Below are 21,958 nucleotides of genomic sequence, written 5' to 3'. Positions count from 1 at the left end.
ATTGAAATTGAAATTTGGAAAATATGGAAGAAAAAAAAAATTCCGACATGATTCAAAGTAAGAAATAATATCTAAACCATCATCTCTTTAAATTAATTCGGCCTCGAAGAAGACGAAAGTCTGGAATGGGCAAAAACCGAGTCCAAGACAAACATATAAAATAAACCGAAAATTTCGAAACCGAAACCGGTTCGATTGAACCGGATTACAAAATCCGGGGTTGTTTAAGAAGAAGAGCTTTACTCTTCGTCCTCATCGTCTCCGTCTCCACCAGAGGCTTTCTTGGAGGCAGCCTTCTCATTCTTTCGCCTGACCCTGCCGGGGCGGCCGCCGCCAAACGGACTAGTCAACGCAAAGTCAATGTGTTTCTGAGAATCCACTCTCACCATGAACGACGGTATGTTTACCAATTGCTTACCGACCCTAATCAAAGTAGAACAAACAAGTTCAAAGATATTGTCCAAAAGCTTAACCCATAAGAAAAAATTGAAACTTTTACAGGATAATACAGTCTCTAGTGGCAAATACATGATATGAACATCACCTGCATAACAAAAGATAGTAATTGGGGCTGAAAGATTTTTACCCAACCAGTCAAAATCCAAACTTGGATCATGATCAATCGAGTTTGAGTTGGGTTTAGATTATCAAAGCACAACAAGACAGTCTAACGAGGTTGAATGAAGAGAAAAAAAAATATGAATGGTTATGTACCTGATATGCCTCTGTCTGATGAGGACACGGGCATGGTGGATGGACTTTGCCATACCGGACTTGAAGACGAGAGTCTGGAGGCGGCGTTCAAGGAAGTTTTCGACGGTCAAAGCCAAGACATAATCGAGCTTGTTCTGGCTCTCGTCAAGAAGACCGAAACGGTTCATCCTACGGAGGAGAGCCTCGCCCTCGAAGATCCTCTTCGGATTCTTCTCGTCGAGGGTGAGTAAATCTCTCGCCGCATTTCGGATACGGCTAAGTGCGTATTGCACTCTCCAGAGCTCACGCTTGTTACGGAGACCGTACTCTCCGACCAGCTTCAGTTCTGCATCCAAACGCTCCTTCTCGTACGGACGTCTTGGTTTCTTGAAGGTCTTCCCATCTGAAGACGTTCTCAACCCATTCAAAATCAGACATAAATATCCAACACTTCCAAATCTTTAGATCCTCAATGTCCAAACCATTTCTTTTAAATCCAAAACATCTTCCTATCAAGAGGATCAAACACAACAACAAAAGAGACAATGGAAAAGATTCCGAAACTTTTCGCATGAGAATCAATCATTCATTCAACACGAGATGACTCACTAAATGAGATGTAATGTCGGAATGTGCTAAAAACCCTAGTTTCATCATCTCAGACCGAAACATAATGACTTTCCTTGAAGAAAGTGGATTTTCAGATAAAACACCAAAATTTATACCAAAAAATCCGATCCCATGATAAAACTCGGGGATTTCGTACAACGAAAATGCAACAGCAGGAAAAGCCACAAGACAAGAACACATCAATGTTTACCCAAATTTACAGCAGCTCCGCGATCGAATAGGTTACGAGAAACCCCGCGTGATCGAATCGAGAATGGACTGAAAAGAGATCAAACGAAAGAAAGTTTACTTACAATTGCGGTAGTAGTTGACGTTCACCATGGCTCCGCCTCTGTCTTCTCCACCCTGAACAGCTTCAAACAAAAAAGGAAGACGGCTACGTTTATATGCGGGAGGACCCTAAACCCTAGTGGGCTCACTAACCTATTATCTGGCATTTTAATTGGGCCTAATATTTGTAATCAATACATGGGCCCATTTATTGTCCGCTTATTGTTTTGTATATCCTCTTTCCTTTTTGCCACGTGTCCGTGAGATTGCAGCATCACCAAAACGACGTAGCGCGAAGGAATTAGGAATCTAGGATATTCACGGTGGGTGCAAATCTTATTAAAAAAAAAAATTTCCAAATCTTTTCAAGTACACTTGGATCTAGGGTGGAAAATCTCCAAGTTGAGGTTGTGACGTGTTTAATTAATCATATAAAACTCTTTTTTATCATTAGATATTTGGACCGTACTTACCTTAAAAGGAAAGCAACTCTCAAAAAGTGTGTATCCTTCCATCTTTTACTTGTTTTGTAAAATTCCCGTTTGCTTTACAAAATTCCGTGTACATTTTTTTTCCCCCTAAATCGCATAATGGGGAAATTACCCAAAAATAAATTCCCGTTTATCTTGTTCAACCAAACATCTCTAACAAAAAAACACAACAGTGGGCATTAATTAAAAGTTAAAACCCTAACTCTAAATACAAAAAATAAACAAAGATTACAACAATTAAAAAAAAAACACATGATCCAGATAATTAAAAGAATTCGACTAAAACGACGACGTTTTTCCCCCTTCAGGTGAAAACGACCCCTCCGCGTCCACACCGCCGCCATCTTCAGTCCCCGCCAACTTCTCACGGCGGTCTACGCCGACAAAGGCGAAGCCCCTTCGAGTTCCGCCGCGTCCGGTGTTCTTGTTGTTATGCATCCACACCTTGAAAACCCCCTTTTCCACTCCGATCTGCCGGCAAAACTCCCTCACCGCCGTGTCCTCCGCAGCCTTCGGCATCCTCCACCCCAACCTCTCCGCGAAATCCAACATCCTCTCCTTCTGGTGCTGACTAAACTTCGTCCTGAATCGCTTCTGCGTCCCCGGAGCCGCCCCGGGACCCGCCGTAGTTCCACCGGCGGCGGATGAGTTTCTCCCACCGGAGAGAGCGAGGAGCATATAAGATGAGGAGATCGGAGGAGGGGAGGCGGAATCCTCGTCCGGGCTGCGAAGCGGGAGGGGAGGCGGCGGATGGTGACGGTTCTGCGGCCCCGGGACCCGCCGTAGTTCCACCGGCGGCGGATGAGTTTCTCCCACCGGAGAGAGCGAGGAGCATATAAGATGAGGAGATCGGAGGAGGGGAGGCGGAATCCTCGTCCGGGCTGCGAAGCGGGAGGGGAGGCGGCGGATGGTGACGGTTCTGCGGTCGGAACTCGAGGGCGGAGGAGGATGAACGGCGGTGGAAGTTACGATGGCAGCCGCAAGCGGCGCAGGTGAGGGAGATTGGGACCGTGGGGTCGGACGAAGACGACGGCATGAACTCGCCGCAGCCGTCGAGGGCGTGGCCCCCGATCCCGGCGGCGTGGTTCTTCTGACATTCTCTGTACGTTACCGCTCCTACCGCCGGCGAGGCAGCCGGAGGATGGTGGTGGCGTTTGCCGTTAGAGAAGGAAATGGGCTTGGCGGGTAGGATCCGGGTCGGGGCTTCGAGTTCGAGTCCCGGAGAATCCGGGTCGGGTATGATCACGGTATTGGTAGTAGTCGTTACCATATGAGCTATCTCCATGGCTCAAACATCTAGGGTTTTAATGAAGCAGATCCAAATGGGGAGAGGAAAAGGGTTTGCGCCAAATCTGTATCTTTGGGGATTTGGAGATATGGGTTTTTTCCCCTGATTTTGAGATATAAGTTTCCATCACTGTTTTTTAGGTGAGGGGAGACAGGAGAAGTGAGGGCTGTTGATAATGAGAAATCCAACTTGTGTGGCTGAGCTTCTTAACCACATAACGGGGTTCTTTCAGGGATTTGTTTTGTCCCTTTTTCTAACCATGGTTTGTTGACCCCCAACCTAGGGTTAACGAAAGGATAAGTGTAATAAATATGCCTAATAACTCGTCTCGCGTCTTTTTTCCTTTTTCAAATTTGTATCTTCATAACGTTGACACCATGTGTATATATGTTTGCAACCATATTCTTTTTTAGGCCTAGAAGGGAATTTAGTAAGATGCATCTTAAATAGCCCTTGTAATCAACATTCAACATTGACGTGATTCTTGAAAATTCGTAATCATGAAATAGTTTGACATAAATGCCCTCATGAGAGATCCTTAATGACGCCAAAGAGAGGGGCTAATTATGCCACGATGCGTAAATTTTTAATCAGCAACCCCTTTTTCCAAAAGGTGACACGTCACGTTGCATTTTCTCTGTTTGTCTAATCAAAGTCAACGTTGTCTTCTGTTTATCAAAACATGCTGATTATTAATGAATCACAATCATTGGTTAATTAAAAAAGAAAGAGGCTTATAAATTATAAGACTTTTGTTTTCACTTAAGGTTGTACTGCAAAACAATAAACAATAAATAATAGTTTCCTAAAAATATGGATAAAAATTAAGCAGAAATAGCATACTTTTGGTACGGCGAACATGACACACCGACGCTTGTATGCCCATAACGAGGATGATTTTATTTTATTTTTCTCTAATTTATTTAATCATGTAACCGTTTTTTTAAATATTTTTTTACATGTTAATGGATGTACCATAAATTTATACAAGTGTCCAAATGAAAGTGAATATGCATTGAACGTACACATTATTATTTTTCTTTCATAAAATTGTTTTCAAGCATGAGGTAGTTGTACACGCGTTCCATATACAATATATATTAGCTGTCTTAAATTTCAATAAGATCTAACTATACCAAATGGGATCATTAGAAAATAAATATAACCGATGTCCGAATTGAAACGAATTAACCGAAGTGTAAAAAAGTTGTTACAATTATTTTTTCTAATAAACATAAGAATGAGCAGTTCAAGCCATTCATATAAATAAATAACTTGTCGGGACAGGGGCAAAACGAGTTGGCTAAGCTAAAATCTCATATAAATAAATTAATTTTTTAAAATATACCAAATAAATATATTACTTTTTAATTTGACAATAGAATACCCAAAATATTAAAATGTATCAAATTTGTAAGTGTAACAACTTGTTGGGATAGATGCAAAACAGAGTTTTACTCTAAAAAATCTCATATAAATACCTCAATTTTTTAAAATATATCAAATAAATATATTATTTTTCAATTTGACAATATAATACCCAAATCGTTAAAATGTAGCAAATTAATATACCGACTTTTAAAATTAAGGGTAATTTACAACCAAAATCCTTATATATGTGATACATTTCAACATTTGAATTATTATTTTATCAAATTAAAAGTTAAAATATATATTTGTCACATTTTGAAAAGTTGAGGGATTTATATAGGATTTTTTTCTAATATCTTCTTTATTTTCATTTTACATGTGAAAATCATCTTAAACCATAACGCATTGAATTAATTCGGATTCATCAATCAAACGGGGCATTAAAAGGCAATCCGAAAGTAATAGAACAAACAAGAGATACGGTCTCATCAAACTTGTCACTCACAGTGAAGAAGCAGTCTCCATCTTTGTCGAATCGGCTGCCTTGGCGAAGACAGGGTGAAGAACATGTCCGTCCTTGGGATCAACGTGAACCCACTTGCGTCCACTCAGCTTATGTGTCTCAAACCTGACACGGCCTTCCTTCAACGCAAAGAGGGTATGGTCCTTGCCCATTCCGATGTAGTCCCCTGGATGAAACCGCGTTCCCCTTTGCCGGACTATGATGTTTCCTGCTATCACATTCTGCATTGAACCCGCATTCGGTTTTCCATATAACTCTACAGATCATTCATTTGGTAAGAATCATTTTCCTACGCCAGGAAACTAAACCACACGCGGACAGAGTATTCGTATTCTTACCTCTCCTCCGAATTTCTTGACACCGAGATTCTTGGGTTTAGAGTCTCGCCCGTTCTTTGTGGATCCAGCAGTCTTCTTCATAGCCCAACGCTTCAAGACCAAGCTCAACCCACTGAAAGAACCATCTATCACAACAATGGGGAAAGTGGCAAAGTGATACCAGAAGAAAGAGCAAAGAGACATGAAGAGATTTATAACAAGAAACTGAGATAGATGATATATATATACCAGAAATGCTGCTAGTGTATGCAGGGACCTCGGTGATTATTTCCCTCAAACCAACCCTTCTGCATATCGATGTAGCTGAGCTAAATATATTCATCTTCACAACTTCAAAAAGATTATAAGAGCACCTGCAACATAGCCCTTGAGAAGATCAATCCAAAATCAGACATAAAAGAAATCTCTTTCCTTCAAAAAGTTAAGGTTTATATTCCTAAAATCACAGCAGAACATGCAGCTTTTAACCATTTCACAACAAAGAGAACACAAGTCTAGAGTCATGACAGTGGAGAATTTTTCTCAAACCCAACAACAATCCTTGACTCACTGGCCATCTTAACTTGAGAGACTCCCATTGGAAATGGAAATTACTTAATTCTTTCTATCAACAATTTCTCTTCCTTTCACATCAGTTCTTAGCAACCAAACCCAGGACGTGACCTTGTCTTTTATTTTTTTTGGTAAGAACTGATGTGAAAAGAAGAGAATTTGTTGATAGAAGGAACAATCGATTGCCTAAACCACTAATCCACTGATAATTCAGATTTCAAACAGCTCCCTAACCCATTAATCAACGGGTTCCCACTAAATTCCACCAGTAATCAAAATTATGAGATCGGATTCCGGAAATGAGAGTGGCGGGATGGTATGGGCCAAAATTTTGCGATAAACACCCTAATTTTCCACCATAAACTCGACAGGAAAACCGCCGTATTGCGTCGAATCAGGCGGCGATGCAATTTCCAAAGATATCATGGAACCACGGGCTCAAAATCCAAGACCCGGCAGAGTAAATCACGGTCTGAATCGGCCGAATGGAAACCCGAGCACTCGTCGATGAGGAGAATAATACGAAGAGAGAAAAGGAATGAACTTACCAGAGACTCTCGTTACCGGAATAAATACACCGGCGGTAACGGATTCCGGAGACGGCGAGGTTTGGGGAAAAGAAAACGGGGGCGACAATGGATGCACAAGAAGGAGAGGGAGAGAACCGTTCAGAGTGACAACTTCAAAACCCTTCAATTATGTGTGCAAGGGTCTTTATGTTTTTTGTTTTTACATTTTGACCCCATTATTTTAGTTGTTGATTTGGGACCCAAAATGAACAATTTCACCCCTGAAGATGCCACTAGGCTCATAATGTATTTCATCATGAAAAGTAGAGACGAACAGTTCGGTTCTGTTGCAATTAATTGAAGTTTAGTTTGACCCGGTTTGTTTATGGTTTGGTTCATTTATGAATAATTAAAATTATAACAAAAAAAACTGGTTCTGTTCAATTTGATCACAACAATGAACCAAAATTCAAAACATTATTAAAATGTTAAAAGTATATTAATCACAAAACTATATAAAACAAATGTGTTATGTTAATCTGTATACCTAAATATAACATATATTGTGTACTAATTGATAATAAGGAAAATCGCAGAAAAATACTCGTACTTTTACAAAACTTCCACATAAATACCTATGCTATAAAATTCCTAAATAAATACCTATACTTTTTAAAACTCCCAAATAAATATCCATACTTTTAAAAAATTACCATATAAAACATCAAACATTGACGGCGTTTAACGTGTCACTGTTCAACCCAAAAAATTGATGATTCAGCGTTCTAAAATCCGACTAAGCATCCACGTCATCTACCATAGGATATACTTGCAGCAAGAAAAGTCATCTCAATCGTCGAAACGAAGAGAACACATCTCATCCGTTCATCAATTATCATCCTGGAAGCACAAACCCGATGATTTCATCAAGAAACAACACAACAATCATGTGTCGTCCGATGACGACCGCATGTGATTCTTTTTCGCCAAATTCCGAATACACTCCGTATTTATGTGGGAGTGGAACGATATTTATTTGGGAATTTTATAGTATAATTATTTATGTGGGAGTTTTGTAAAAGTATAGGTACTTTTTCTGTGATTTTTTCTTGATAATACATGAGATGATAAACGGTTAGGTTTAATTTACATGGTTACGGTTAATTCGAATTTAAATATAATTCGATTAAGTTCAATTCAGTTTTCAGTAACCCAAACTTGATGAAACGGGGTAATGCATAACGTGTTTCATTAGTTTCACAAGTGGAAAAATGCACAATATATATATACATATATATGCGCAATTATATGTTTTTTTTTTCTCGGTTCGTACCTAGACGTTTTGCCGGGTTGGAACACCCAAGAGTTGCGAGTACAGATCCGGGTATCATAAAATTCGACACCGGAATTCGTGTCTCAGGAGATATATCGAGTGTCCCATAACTCACTCCTTAAAGCGACATGACAAAACCATATCGACCGGGTTCGTCTCCTCACTCGTAAGCGTTTTCCACGTTTTGCATGTTCCGCCCCCACGGGGACCGTATTTGTGGGCGATCATCCGTATGAGTTCTTCTGACCATATTAAAATTCGCCACACACAAGATAATAAATCGGTTTTTCTCAATCGATATTCAACCGGGTGAAAAAAGAGCGCAAAACGTGTTTTTTATTCCGAATTCGAAATTCAAATTTGAGAAGAAGTCATATATTTCATATCTTTGATCTTTGATCCTGATATTAATCTGGATTTTGGTTTAAAATATTCGATTATTATTTTTTTAAAAACAATTACGGTATAATACCTTAGAAAGAAATCATTTTGGACTCCTAGATGCTACTTACATTCAGGATCTTTTCTAACAAAACCAGCTTGATATATTTTTTTTTTTAAAAATAATATCTTTTATGCTTATCATACGTTTCCTATTTGATTTAGATTTTCTCATCTAAACTTGATAAAATATCCTAATCAAGTAGGAAACCTAATAAAACAAGGATTTTAAGGAAATATAAATTCTTCAAAAAATTTCAATTAAAAAAAAGTTGATGGTTAATGATATGGAAACATCTCCTCCATTATAGTAAACCAAGCGGCGATCCAACGATGCTCGTCTACTCTCGTGACTTGAATCTCTATATATAGAAACGCCTACATTCCAAATCCATCCCTCATAACCTCTCTCTCTCTCTACATCTCTCTATCTCTCTCTCTCTCTCTCTCTCTCTCTCTCTCTCTAGGACATTATAAGACAACATGTCTCGTCGTGAAGAAGAGTTCCTGTCTTCGCCACTCATCGTCGCAGAGCAGAAGCACTGTAAAGACGAAGAAGGAGAAATATGTGAGAGTCTGAACAAGAACTCGAGCACCTCTGCTCTCTCCAAGACTTGTTTCCATGGCATCAACGCCTTATCAGGTTATTTATATATATATATATATAAACCCTATACACACACACCCACCCCCCCTCCATGTTCGCTCTATGGAATCAATAATTCAGCTATCTTTTATATAATTTTCATTAATTAATCCAAAGATATACACAAATATCTCTGAAGATAACTCTATATAAAAACGTTATACTGTTCTTCTTCTTTCTCTCTCTCTACATCTCTCTATCTCTCTCTCTCTCTCTCTCTCTCTCTCTCTCTCTAGGACATTATAAGACAACATGTCTCGTCGTGAAGAAGAGTTCCTGTCTTCGCCACTCATCGTCGCAGAGCAGAAGCACTGTAAAGACGAAGAAGGAGAAATATGTGAGAGTCTGAACAAGAACTCGAGCACCTCTGCTCTCTCCAAGACTTGTTTCCATGGCATCAACGCCTTATCAGGTTATTTATATATATATATATATAAACCCTATACACACACACCCACCCCCCCTCCATGTTCGCTCTATGGAATCAATAATTCAGCTATCTTTTATATAATTTTCATTAATTAATCCAAAGATATACACAAATATCTCTGAAGATAACTCTATATAAAAACGTTATACTGTTCTTTTTTTTTTTTTTTTTTTTTTGTTAGCAAAATAATTGATAAGAATTTGGTGGGTTTGGCTAGAAACCCAAACCGTGTTTTGTGTGTTTGATCCTTTTCTTAAAACCCAATTGATAGAATTTGGTAAGAGATGTTATCGTTTTGTTCTTTCGGGTTTGGGAAACTGTTCCTCATCATGACACTCACAAGTCATAAGATAAGATCTCTTCTTGGATCCTTCTGTCTCTTGGATTCTATTCGTCCATCTTTAATCGTTTCTCGGACTTTCTCAGTGTATAAAAACCCCCCCAAAAAAAAAAAAAAAAAAAAACGTTGTCATCTCCAAAAAGCTAAGTATGCATCATATTTTTTTCGAAACGTTGAGTAAGCTGTTTTCATACAGCGACAATCACCCTGTTGGAATTTTCAAGCTCTCCGTCGGTTATCTGCACACACACACACACACACACATATATATATATAAACGTAACGTGTCATTTTATTATCAATATGTTATATCGGTATTTAGATATAAAAATGATAATTATTATAAAGTTTAGATTTATTTTCGATTGAAAAATAAAATTGAGATTTTATTTAAAATAAAATAAAATTTAGATTTTATTTAAAAAATAAAATAAAATTTAGATTTTGTTTTGCAGAAATTGACAAATTCTGATTTTTTTATATTTTTTTTTTCTTTTAAGATGACAATTTCTTGATTTGTTTTTCGTAATATTCTAACTATTTACAATGTTTATTAACCCTTTGAAATTTGATTAAACTCTCTTTTCAGATCTGGTGTTTAAGAAAAAAATTATTCAAAATTAACGTTTTATTCTAATAATTTACTATTATTAATCACTTGAAACTTGATTATATCAAAATTGGTGAAACTTTATTCTTAGTATCTTTTGTCCGAATAAATATTTCATCTATTTGCTCATAAATCTTGTTTATTTCGTTTTTCTTTTTAAAATCGTTAAAAAAACGAGTTCTTCTTCTTTTGTCCTTAGGGGTCGGCATATTGTCAGTTCCATATGCATTAGCATCGGGAGGATGGCTAAGTTTGATTCTACTGTTCCTCATGGCGGCCGTAACGTTCTACTGCAGCATCCTCATCCAAAGATGCATGGACATGGACCCTCTTCTCGCGTCTTACCCCGACATCGGCCACAAAGCCTTCGGAAAAACCGGAAGACTCATCGTCTCCATCTTCGTCAACCTCGAACTCTACCTCGTCGGAACAAGCTTCCTGATCTTGGAAGGAGACAACCTCGACAAACTTTTCCCCTCTGTCGGTTTCCACCTCTTTGGTCTCCATCTCGGCGGTCGACAGATGTTCGTCCTTCTCGCCGCCCTCTTCGTTCTTCCCTCCGTCTGGTTGGACGATCTCAGGATCCTCTCTTACGTTTCCGCCAGCGGTGTGTTCGCTTCCGTCGTGATTCTCGCTTCGGTTTTCTGGGTCGGGGCCTTTGACGGGATCGGATTCAAGAACAGCGGATCAAAGATGTTCGATCTCAGAGGAATCACAACTTCTTTGAGCTTATACGCGTTTTGTTACTGCGCCCACCCTGTTTTTCCTACTCTCTACACTTCCATGAAGAACAAACGCCAGTTCCCACTCGTGAGTTTCTATTCTTCATTCAATGTTTTAGGTATACATTTGAACCGACTAATACCCTAATCACGTGTTTTTCCACTCCAAAAACATGCCCTTTGGCTTGTTTTATTTCTTTCCGGTTTTCACCGGTTGCAGGTCATGATCGTGTGTTTCACGTTATGCACGTTTACGTACGCATCAATGGCGATTCTTGGCTACTTAATGTTTGGTTCGGAGGTCAAATCGCAGATAACGTTGAATCTCCCAACGCAGAAGCTAAGTTCAAGAGTGGCGATCTACACCACGCTGGTGAATCCTATCGCCAAATACGCTTTAATGGTGACACCAATCATAGACGCGGCGAGAAACCGGTTACCCGGTTCATGGCCAAACAAGAGAACCGCCGGTTTGTTTCTGGGTACAGCATTGGTTATCAGCAACGTGATCGTGGCGTTGCTTCTCCCGTTCTTCGGCGAGCTCATGAATTTGGTCGGAGCTTTCTTGAGCACGACGGCTTCGGTTGTATTGCCTTGCCTGTGTTACCTGAAGATCTCGGGGAGATACAGAAGATTCGGGATCGAAACCATGGTTCTAATCGGTATTATACTGATGGGCATTGTGGTTGTGATAACCGGAACTTACCAATCGGTTAAGGACATACTCGGTCGCCTTTGAAGTGATCTGGTGATTAATAGTATGAATGAATTCACTTTGCGCTGGGTACGTAGCTTTAGGTTATTAATTCGATTGTTTTTCTCTTTTGTTATACTTTGCTTATATTCTTGGGGAAAATACCAGTGAGGATAAGAGATTATAATACCAGCTGGCCCTCACAGAGCCCATGAATTCATCTGAATAATTTCAGACGCTAATCAAATCTCTGATCCCCTGGACCTTGTTTAACGATACGCATACGTCGGTCTCCTTCTCCACAATGGATTCAGTGGGACCCGCCGGTTCAGCTCTCGCGGGCTGAGCAGGAAACGTCCCGAGAGATGACGTGATGAACCCTAAGTACCTTGGACCCTAGAGACAGCCGAACTCAGCCAATCTCTCTCTTCGTGCACACACGTAATGTCGGTAGATTTCTCTTGGCGAGTTTGAGGTCGAAATCCCGAGTTTTGAGACGTGGGTTTTGTTTGCAAACTGGTTTTGAGAGTTGGGTACGCAAGTTTGTGGAACTCTTGGTCCATTGTTACACACGTAGAGAGAGAGAAGATGTGGACAACGAGGATCACATGTTCGTCATCATCATCATCATCATCAAAGCTTTGTTCTTTGAAATGTTAAACTACGAGAACGGGTTCTTGATCTTTTATGATAAATCTTGTGAAATACATAGACATAACCCATAAATGGGTGGTCGAGTGGCGAAAGGGTGTTGTTTTCTGGGTCCTGGTCGCCGATTCGAAACCAGCCGATGGATAGGAAGAGATATTTCTCGGTTGGGAGGGTGTTACTCTATGGTTCTTGTCGCCTACTCCCGAAGCTAGGAGATATAAGTTGGGCCAAAGACCCAGATAACATGAATGAAAATTACTTATCCTAATTTTCCTTTCTCTCCTTCCCATTTGCTCCTAGTTTACGAGAGAAAATCTAATTGTGGAGGCCCACGTTTTCTGCAAACATGTGGCCATGATGGGGTGGTCCCCACGTGTTCCTTTTTTTAATCCCACGTGAACCATCGATTTACATGTATATATGCATCGTTTTATATAATTTTTAATAGCTTTTAGTATCAGTTTAATAATACGAGATTTAATTAAAATTGAACAAACCTACCTAGTTAATAACTGAACCGAATTAGATATAAAAGAGGATACGTATGATTTCTATAAAACCGGAAAAAATAAACCTAAATCCAAATCCAACCGATAACACAATAACCTAAAAACAATAAATTTTTTAAAAAAAATAAGTATTTTTTATCATAATCAAATCGAATCCAAACTAATGTTATAATTTTTTTAAAACCGAAATAATGAGAACCAAATATAATCGAAGGAAATCCGAAGCGCAACCCGATTAAACCATCCCCTAAACAAAGCCAAGTTTTACTACAAAATAATAGCGGAATATTGCCACGCTTATAGATATCAGATTTTAATTGTACGTTATGATAATTTTATATATTATAGTATACATAATATATACACCATTTTGGATCCGCCACTGCTCTGATTCCATGGTGATCTCTTTCTATTAGCCACCCACCAAACACCATACCATGCCTTCACACTTCCGACTATTTTCCCAAAAGCTCTCGTCTTTCTCGCGAAATCCTTGGTTTCATCATCTGGGTGCCGTTTTCTCAACTGGGTCTGTCCAATTCTCAGAAATTATCTGATGAAACTTGCCAAAGTTGCTTGATTTGGTCAAATTTAGTTAGTTGAGGCAATTCATCGGGCGTTTACATGGCATCTGTCGTTGAGAGCTCCTATCCCCTTCTTCTACAGATCGAGAGCCACCGTCAGAGTCGGCGCAGTTCATCTTTCGCTTCGATTAGGTCGAGGAATTGTCGGGTTGTCCGAATTTCCTGCGATTCGGCGAGAGGGCCGTCGCCATTTCGCCATGGACGCTTCGTTTTGGAACATCGATGGAAGTTTCCACGGCGCGTGGAGGCTACGGGCTCCGACTCCGCCGAAGGAGCGCGTGGGGACAAACCGCAGGAGGATGCGCTTCTTCAAGACGAAGAACAGGAGGATGCGCTTCAAGCCACCATCGAGAAGAGCAAAAAGGTTCTCGACATGCAAAGGGACCTTCTTCAGCAGGTGAAATTGGAATTCCGTGCTAATTTTGATGGAATGTGTTGGAATCTATGGTGAAATTTGCTCCAGTCAGTTAGCAATTTTGAACTTTAGATTATTGGGGACTAAATTTGATGTTCATCGGATCTTTTTTTCTGGGTTTGTCTGAAAAGGGGGAAGTGTCTTTTAGGTTTAGTTTCATGCAAAATTGGTTTTTTTGTTTACAAGAAAGAAGAAAAAGAGACTTTTGAAAAAAGAGATTAGTCTCAAAGTTACTTTTGGAATTGATCACTTTTGGTTGATATAGTTAGATTGCAATTTTCTGGAGATCTTTTGGGTAGAAAGTTCATCATCTTTTCATCTCATTCTGTGATAAGCTCTGAGCTGAGTGTGGTTACGAAATGCTGTTCATTTAAGGAACGGTATGAACATTATGGTTACTTCTAGATTAGATTAGATACATCGAGACCTTTTTTTCATCTGGTTTTGTTAAGAATCATGCTTTAGCGTTTTTGTCTTTTGAAATTATCTTCTTTTCTTTTTTTTGTCCATTTTCATGTCAGTTCAGATTGCTGAAAGGAGGAAGCTGGTCTCATCTATAAAAGATAGCGTGCCCCAGTTGATGGAAGACAAAGATTCTGATAAAGAAGAAAAGAAGAGTTCTGGAAACATGGGTACTGGTGCAGCTATTAAAGAGAAGATCGATAGAGACGGAAATGATCGTGTTTATCGGAGCAGCTATGGCAGTTCGACATTGGACAAAGAACCAGAAACCAAGACCATGTCTTCTAGTATCATCTCTAACGGTTCCCAGAAAAAAAGTAAATCAGTGAACTCTCCCTCCAGCAAAACCTCTCCTGAGAAACCTTCCTCCCGAGTAACGTTTAATAAGAAACCTTCCTCTACACTTACCTCTTCTTTTAAGCCCTCCTCTAAGGTAACATCATCTCCAGAGAGACCATCCTCCAATGGAAACCCGCCCTATAAACCAACCTCTGGTGTTACATTCACCGAGAAACATCAGTCCAGTGTAATCTCTCCCAAGAAAATGTCCCCCGATATGAATTCTCCTGGACAGCTGGGCAAATCTAGCTCTGGTGCAGTTCGGTCCGACCACCCATTGCCATCTTTTCTGGGAAAGACGTTAGAAGCATCTAGTTTTCAGACAAATGTGGGTACAGTCACCAGAGGGGAAAACCCATATGAAACCCGTAGCGAAACAAGTGAACCCGCAGAAGAAGTGAAGCCACCTCCATTGGCCGGGGCAAATGCCATGAATGTGATATTGGTAGCCGCAGAGTGTGCTCCATTTGTGAAAACAGGTATTCCTCCATTGGCTATATCTCTGATCTGTTGAGATTTCCACAGATGTCTGGTTTATCTTTGTGTTCTCAGTTAAGTTTCCAAGTTTAGAGTTAAGAGATGGAACATATCAATCTTTTTTTTTTTCCCTTAAGAGTAAAATTAGCTCGTTGCATCGGTTGACTTCTTTTGATATCTGAGCTGAAACATTAAGAATCTCATAGGTGGGCTGGGAGATGTGGCCGGCTCGTTGCCAAAGGCTTTGGCTCGCAGGGGACATAGGGTCATGGTAAAAAAATTTCTGCTGTTGCTGTATTTTATCTCATTTGATTACCATAGATTGTCTCCTATGTTTGGTGTAAGCCCTTTTGTCTGGTTATGGACAGAGAATATAAAAACGTCATATGAAGAAGACTGAGTTAGAGGTAGATTGGGTAGTTTTTCTTACACGCATGTTTGGTGAATCATTTCTTTTTTCCATTCATCTTACAGCTACAATGCATTCTTGTTCTGCTAGGTTGTGGTTCCTCGGTATGGTGACTATGCCGAAGCTCAAGACACAGGAGTAAGGAAGAGGTACAAGGTCGATGGTCAGGTAATCATCTGCTTCAAGTATCCATCCAGCTTCAGTTTTTCTCCTGATTCGATATTTTCTTGCTCTATTTTTTATGATTCGTTTGAAATACGATAATTGCTTATCAAGTACACTTCTTCACTGCAGGATATGGAAGTGTTGTACTATCAGGCATATATCGACGGTGTGGATTTTGTTTTCGTGGATAGCCCTTCATTCCGTCATCTGGGCAATAACATTTATGGCGGAAACCGACTTGTAAGATATCTTGATCTACTCTCTTCTTTTCTTTTAAGTTACAGAAAAAAAGGGTTCCTCATTCTATCATTCCCTTCTTCCAGGATATCTTGAAACGCATGGTTTTGTTCTGCAAGGCTGCTGTTGAGGTTAAGATTCTCAAGATCGAGATTTTAGTCGAGTTGATATATATATATATATATATATATTGGTTTTACTATTACCGATTTCCTTTTTTGGGTATTTTTCAGGTCCCTTGGCATGTTCCTTGCGGCGGTGTGTGCTATGGAGATGGAAATTTGGTATTTATAGCGAACGATTGGCACACCGCATTGTTACCGGTTTACCTGAAAGCATATTACCGAGATCATGGAATAATGAAATACACGAGATCTGTTCTTGTAATCCATAACATTGCTCACCAGGTCAGCGATTTTTCTTTTCGTTGCCTCTGTAATGTTTTAGTCTGTAAATCTTTGAACAGAAATCTCTGATTAATCTGTTGGATATATACAGGGTCGAGGACCAGTAGATGATTTCTTCTACGTGGATCTACCGGAGCATTACATGGAAATTTTCAAACTATACGACCCGGTTGGAGGTGAGCACTTCAACATTTTCGCAGCTGGACTGAAAGCTGCTGACAGAGTTCTCACGGTCAGCCATGGCTATGCATGGGAGCTGAAAACCTCGGAGGGAGGGTGGGGTCTACACGACATCATAAACCAGAGCGACTGGAAATTTCGAGGGATCGTGAATGGGATTGATTCGAAAGAATGGAACCCGAGATTCGATATCCATCTGCAGTCTGATGGTTATACAAACTATTCACTGGAGACTCTCCAGACGGGAAAATCCCAGTGCAAGGCTGCGTTACAGAAAGAGCTTGGCTTACCAGTCCGGCCTGATGTTCCATTGATTGGGTTTATCGGACGGTTGGATCACCAGAAGGGTGTTGATCTGATAGCAGAGGCGGTTCCATGGATGATGGGTCAGGATGTGCAGCTGGTAATGTTAGGAACTGGTCGGCAAGATCTGGAAGAAGTTCTCAGACAGCTAGAGAATCAATACAGAGACAAAGCCAGAGGATGGGTCGGGTTCTCGGTGAGAACAGCACACAGAATAACAGCGGGAGCTGACATCTTACTGATGCCATCGAGGTTTGAACCGTGCGGTCTGAACCAGCTTTACGCGATGAGCTATGGCACAGTCCCCGTGGTCCATGCGGTCGGAGGGCTGAGGGACACGGTTCAGCCGTTTGACCCGTTTAACGAAACGGGACTCGGGTGGACATTTGACCGAGCCGAGGCGGGAAAACTGATACATGCGTTGGGAAACTGCTTGTTGACGTACAGGGAGTACAAGAAGAGCTGGGAGGGGCTTCAGAGAAGAGGAATGATGCAAGATCTCAGCTGGGATAATGCTGCTGCGAAGTATGAGGAAGTTCTTGTTGCTGCCAAGTATCAATGGTGAAAACGAAGGTAGAGAAAATCAAGAAGATGGGAAAAGGGAAAGAAGAATCTTTCAGTAAATTGCCAGAAAGTTTCAGACTTCATGGGAGATACCGAGCAGATGATGATGAGCTTTTAACTTAACCATGAATTAGAGCATTAAGAGGAAAGATTAAACAGAACCTTCTTCACTACTGTAATCGTTTTACAATGTCTTATTCCCATCATGTTTTTAGCTTTTATTTAAAGACATGGGTAAAGATACAAGTTCCTGTGATAGCCAGCCACTGTCAGAATCTTATAACAATGGTAAGAGGAAAGATTAAACAGAACCCTCCTCCCTTCATTTCTTGATCTTCCTTTGCTGCTTCTTCGGGCCAGGAACCTCTAATCTCCCGACAGAACAACCACACCTTGCCCTCAAAACCAGCACTGCTCTTCCATTGGGCGGCGCCATTTTCTTCAGCTCTGCCTCCAATTCACGGTGATGGTCACGCGGCACCTGAAACAATCCCCTTTTGCTGACGCCGCTGGTCGAATTCTTCACACGATCCTCTTTCTCGATCTGGATATCGAACTCGGCTGCTTTCTTTAGACCTCTGCAGTTAGGGTTCCGACATCTTTTGGAGGTGCATAAGAGCAGAACCACCCATGCAGAGATCGCTGCGCATGTTATGCTCAGAGCTATGGATCCGTACACTACTGGGTTCCTCGAAATCTCTCCTCTGGCCAGACACGAGAGCTCCACCAAGAGCTGCACCGATTTCACAGTGACGAATTTGATGCACGGGAAGAAGAGGAAAACGCAGGCAGTGATCACGGCGATCAGGATCACGACGTCGATCGCAGCCGATCGAGAAAATTCGGGGCAGCTCGAACTCGGTGACGTGTGTGATTTTCTACCGTTCCTCGCTTTCGGATGAGAATCTGATGAGTTTAAGGAGTTCGCCATGATCGGTGCCAGAGTGTGGTCGACGGAGTTGCAGACCGAGATTGAGCTATGGAGATATACCATCTCAGACACTCGAAACCCTCGAGAAAGATGGAAGAAACCCCGATTGAATCTGGTTCGATCTTCTCAATACCAGAAAATCCAGTCGCACGACTTTGGATCAAGCCGACGAATCAAAAAAGCCGAATCAGACCGAACCCGACTCCAGCCAAATTTCCAAAGCTTGAAGATACTTTCAAGTAGAGCTGATGATTTGAATGAAACCCTATTCAGTCTGACGGAAACCCAGTATTCCCACCACGATTCCCGATCAAACCAGTGAGCAGAACCTGAAATCAGATCGACCAGAAGTCCTGAAAAGTGAGAAAATTTCCAGAAACGTAAGAAATCTCGAGTTAGCCGGTAATCGGACACAAATTGAGTTCAATCTGATCGAAACCCAATCGGAACCCCCGGATTCAATTCAAAATCCGAAATCAGATCAATCCGCCAGGTGAAAAATCATCCAGAACTGAAAATTTTGAAACTTCCTATTCCATACAACGAATCGGGGTCTTCGTCGCTGCCCTAGACAATAGAATTGAATAACCCGACTATTCAAATCCGATCGAAATCGATCCAGAAAGGAGCTGAATCGAATAGAACAGTAGGGAAGCGTACTCGAGATTGATTCACGCCACGGAAGAATCGAAAAGAAGAACAAGGAAGCACTCCGGAGAAGAAGAAGACGACAACGCAGAAACAGAATATTCAATATAAACGAGGAATTTGAATCGTCGTCTTCATCGTTCGAGTTTTTCTTTGGTCCAAATGAATTGATCGTATGAGAAGGAAAACTAAGATTATGAACGACGAATGCAGTCAATGCACAATCGTCCGTCCATGTACTCTTTAGTGTAACCCTTGAAAATTGAAATTGAATGGACTTGGGCCCCAAATTATTATTATTATTATTATTATTATTAAAAACAATTTCTTTTCAATAACTTCTATGGCTCACTAGATTACCAAAGACTTCAATTGAATATCCACTGAAATCCTCAAATGTTTTTCTCTTTCACGCCAAATCGTCAAACAAAGACAGCCCGCAAAAAATAATTACTAAATTATAATTTGTTTTTAAATTTAGAAATAATACAAAAGAAAATAATTGTACGGAGTTTTCCTCTTTGCCAATCAAAATAATTATCTTGGACTTTTTAGTACGTGTCATTTAACATATTGGTACGCACAAAATCCTAACTAATTTTACCACCAAAAAAAAAATCCTAACTAATTCAGTGGTTTTTTTATAAATAATATTTTTACAAGATTAGAGGACAAAAAAAAGTTTGGGCTTTCGGTTACATAAGCCCAAGCCCAAGCCCAAGCCCAGTATTTATGAACAATTTTATATATTTTTTTCATTGGAAAATGAATTGCCGGCCGACAAATCCAGGCTTAATTTTAGATGATTAATTCTGTAATAAAAGTTTGGTAAATTATTAAAACCCCCGGCATCCATCACATACTCACATGCTTTCATATGATTTGTAGTTTTTATTTTCTTCTTGTTCTGTGTTATGGACCGACCGCGATTAAAGTGAAGAACAAAATTAAAATTTAGAATTGTAGTGAATGCCGTTCCACTCATCTTTATATCATTAATAAAATCAACCACGTCAACCCTTGTTTCCCTTGATTATAAATCAAAATTAAAACTCGCAAATCGATATTTTATTACAAAATATTTTTACATTTGGATATAAATACAAAAATATATTAGAACTTCACAGATTTAATATATATATATATATCTTTTCACGATCTGATTTGCATGAAAAAAATTAAAATAAAGGCGGCAATGAGATTGCGTTTCTCTTTTGCCTAAAAACCAAGACTTCCACATTGCAACTTGACAACCTTGGTGGAAGAGAGCCTAACTTGGTGTTGAAAAATGGAGAAAAAACTTTATATTATAAATTTTAAAAATAAAATATTATGAATTTAGAAGGTCGATATACCACTTGGGATTTATTTGTGAAAAAAAAAAATTCCAATGTCATTTATTTTTTCAAAATTAGGAGACGCAAAAGAGCTTTAACAGATAACACGAATGATTATCGTTTCATGTAAGTGGCAGTGGCAGACATGAGGAGTTTGATTCCAGTTCACGCAGCACGTGGGGTCATGGGGCTACACACGTGCGAGTTTGCATCTCGTCAACTTATCAAATCGGTTAACTATACTTAATAAGTGATGCAAATATATAAAATTATATCTCCATGCCTAAATCAACTCTCTCTCTTCATTGGATCTGAGGCTGAAGCAGTTTCGTGGAAACCTTGAACCAAAAGGTTCCCTTTTTCTTTTTCTATTTTTATAAAATCTAAAACAGGAATTATGGGATTAATATAAAATCTGAAGGCAGCCCATCTCACAGAATCGAACAGGCAACAATGGGTCGATCTTGCTTTCTCAGACTTGTCCTTGTCTCTGCTCTTCTTCTCATCTTCTTCTCCACTGGTATTAATGCTCCTTCTCATCTCTTATGCGAATTCCTAATTATGTTATCTATTATCTAAAGCTATGGCTTTTTTATATTTATGGTGAACTAATTGAAGGTCGACAGGGGAGAAACCTACGGACTGCCGAGTTGTTCGAAGCCTCAAGTACCGAGCTACGGTCGGAGGTGTTATATTCTTTTTGTTCTCCTTATATATTTCTTCTATGGTGATGATTCTCGGATGTATTCAGTGTCCTATTAAACGATAAAATGAGAGAGAATACGTATTCAGTCAAAGGTGAAAGATTGGTTGAACTCTTTGATTACAATCGACGAATAAAATTAGTTCCTGATTCTACGTGTTGTTCAGAATTCTAGGGTTACATGTGTGTATATATATATATTCCTAACGTAAATATAAAATACCGTATTACAGGAAGAGAACGGGAGAGGGGCGATGGAGGTGATGGACTATGGGGAAACTGGCCCTAACACTAACTGGAACGGCTACGTCGTGGCTCCTCCTCCTCTACCCCCTTTTTAGATTCTTCTTCTTCAATGTTTGAGTTTTATTTCCTATATATATATATATATGTAATATTTAAAAGCGAACCAAATAATAATATGTAAGCTTATATGTGTCGTATAATGTTTCTGTTTGCGAAGATCAGAAATTTGGTTGGGCTGTCCAAATGAACATCCCTAACAACAAAAAGAACGGCGACCAGATCGGTTAAAGATGAAAATACCCTAAGAAAATGTGCAGAGAAAAAAAAAAGCTTTGGTAACATGAGAGAGGGTGCAGATGGCATGTTTCCATTTGTCATTAGTTTTATGGATTTTTGTTTGCTAGTTTCATATACTGTTATAATACTTTAAATCGTAAAAAAAAATATCGAGATATTTTGTTTTTCCACAATATCTAAAAATTGATATAAACGATCATATTATGAACAAAC

General features: G+C 39.7%; 7 protein-coding genes across 12 annotated transcripts; 3 read left to right on the top strand and 4 right to left on the bottom strand.

The window, feature by feature from the left end:
* Nucleotides 1-51: 51 nt before the first annotated feature.
* On the bottom strand, nt 52-1,724 carry LOC104822362 (40S ribosomal protein S9-2-like). Its single transcript, XM_010553556.1, has 3 exons — nt 1,617-1,724; nt 715-1,096; nt 52-423 (listed from the first exon to the last, which is right to left on the bottom strand). Exons 1-3 carry the CDS (start codon nt 1,642-1,644, stop codon nt 240-242), a joined length of 594 nt encoding a protein of 197 aa, XP_010551858.1. The 5' UTR covers nt 1,645-1,724; the 3' UTR covers nt 52-239.
* A 931-nt stretch (nt 1,725-2,655) lies between these two features.
* Nucleotides 2,656-3,369, bottom strand: LOC104822361 (zinc-finger homeodomain protein 8-like). Its single transcript, XM_019203508.1, has one exon. It carries the CDS (start codon nt 3,367-3,369, stop codon nt 2,656-2,658), a length of 714 nt encoding a protein of 237 aa, XP_019059053.1.
* A 1,759-nt stretch (nt 3,370-5,128) lies between these two features.
* On the bottom strand, nt 5,129-6,824 carry LOC104822359 (50S ribosomal protein L27-like). Of its 2 annotated transcripts, none has more exons than XM_010553554.1 (4): nt 6,705-6,824; nt 5,833-5,970; nt 5,605-5,729; nt 5,129-5,487 (listed from the first exon to the last, which is right to left on the bottom strand). In XM_010553554.1, exons 2-4 carry the CDS (start codon nt 5,924-5,926, stop codon nt 5,245-5,247), a joined length of 462 nt encoding a protein of 153 aa, XP_010551856.1. In that variant the 5' UTR covers nt 5,927-5,970; nt 6,705-6,824; the 3' UTR covers nt 5,129-5,244. The 2 variants fall into 2 exon arrangements, with proteins under 2 accessions (XP_010551856.1, XP_010551855.1); XM_010553553.1 differs by having other exon boundaries at nt 5,833-5,957.
* Nucleotides 6,825-8,843: 2,019 nt separating this feature from the next.
* On the top strand, nt 8,844-12,070 carry LOC104822358 (vacuolar amino acid transporter 1). 2 transcript variants are annotated; one of them, XM_010553552.1, is made up of 3 exons: nt 8,844-9,082; nt 10,665-11,275; nt 11,408-12,070. In XM_010553552.1, exons 1-3 carry the CDS (start codon nt 8,923-8,925, stop codon nt 11,924-11,926), a joined length of 1,290 nt encoding a protein of 429 aa, XP_010551854.1. In that variant the 5' UTR covers nt 8,844-8,922; the 3' UTR covers nt 11,927-12,070. The 2 variants fall into 2 exon arrangements, with proteins under 2 accessions (XP_010551854.1, XP_010551853.1); XM_010553551.2 differs by lacking the exon at nt 8,844-9,082 and adding an exon at nt 9,270-9,497.
* A 1,341-nt stretch (nt 12,071-13,411) lies between these two features.
* LOC104822355 (starch synthase 2, chloroplastic/amyloplastic) lies at nt 13,412-17,841 on the top strand. Of its 2 annotated transcripts, none has more exons than XM_010553546.2 (8): nt 13,412-14,022; nt 14,567-15,320; nt 15,525-15,589; nt 15,818-15,895; nt 16,022-16,132; nt 16,216-16,260; nt 16,363-16,536; nt 16,628-17,841. In XM_010553546.2, the coding sequence occupies exons 1-8, from the start codon at nt 13,666-13,668 to the stop codon at nt 17,582-17,584; spliced, it is 2,541 nt and encodes an 846-aa protein (XP_010551848.1). In that variant the 5' UTR covers nt 13,412-13,665; the 3' UTR covers nt 17,585-17,841. The 2 variants fall into 2 exon arrangements, with proteins under 2 accessions (XP_010551848.1, XP_010551849.1); XM_010553547.1 differs by having other exon boundaries at nt 13,749-14,022; nt 14,562-15,320.
* LOC104822357 (uncharacterized protein At5g19025-like) lies at nt 17,735-19,403 on the bottom strand. Of its 3 annotated transcripts, none has more exons than XM_010553549.1 (2): nt 19,175-19,403; nt 17,735-19,081 (listed from the first exon to the last, which is right to left on the bottom strand). In XM_010553549.1, exon 2 carries the CDS (start codon nt 18,575-18,577, stop codon nt 17,906-17,908), a length of 672 nt encoding a protein of 223 aa, XP_010551851.1. In that variant the 5' UTR covers nt 18,578-19,081; nt 19,175-19,403; the 3' UTR covers nt 17,735-17,905. The 3 variants fall into 3 exon arrangements, with proteins under 3 accessions (XP_010551851.1, XP_010551850.1, XP_010551852.1); XM_010553548.1 differs by having other exon boundaries at nt 17,735-18,867; XM_010553550.1 differs by having other exon boundaries at nt 17,735-18,843.
* A 1,371-nt stretch (nt 19,404-20,774) lies between these two features.
* On the top strand, nt 20,775-21,804 carry LOC104822354. The gene is made up of 3 exons (XM_010553545.1): nt 20,775-21,019; nt 21,118-21,185; nt 21,436-21,804. The coding sequence occupies exons 1-3, from the start codon at nt 20,953-20,955 to the stop codon at nt 21,541-21,543; spliced, it is 243 nt and encodes an 80-aa protein (XP_010551847.1). The 5' UTR covers nt 20,775-20,952; the 3' UTR covers nt 21,544-21,804.
* Nucleotides 21,805-21,958: the final 154 nt, after the last annotated feature.

This window comes from Tarenaya hassleriana, unplaced genomic scaffold (assembly GCF_000463585.1).
Source record: "Tarenaya hassleriana unplaced genomic scaffold, ASM46358v1 Cleome36, whole genome shotgun sequence".
NCBI classification, from domain to species: domain Eukaryota; kingdom Viridiplantae; phylum Streptophyta; class Magnoliopsida; order Brassicales; family Cleomaceae; genus Tarenaya; species Tarenaya hassleriana.
The sequence above is the reverse complement of the archived record's forward strand: the minus strand, read 5'-3'. Positions and strand labels throughout refer to the sequence as shown.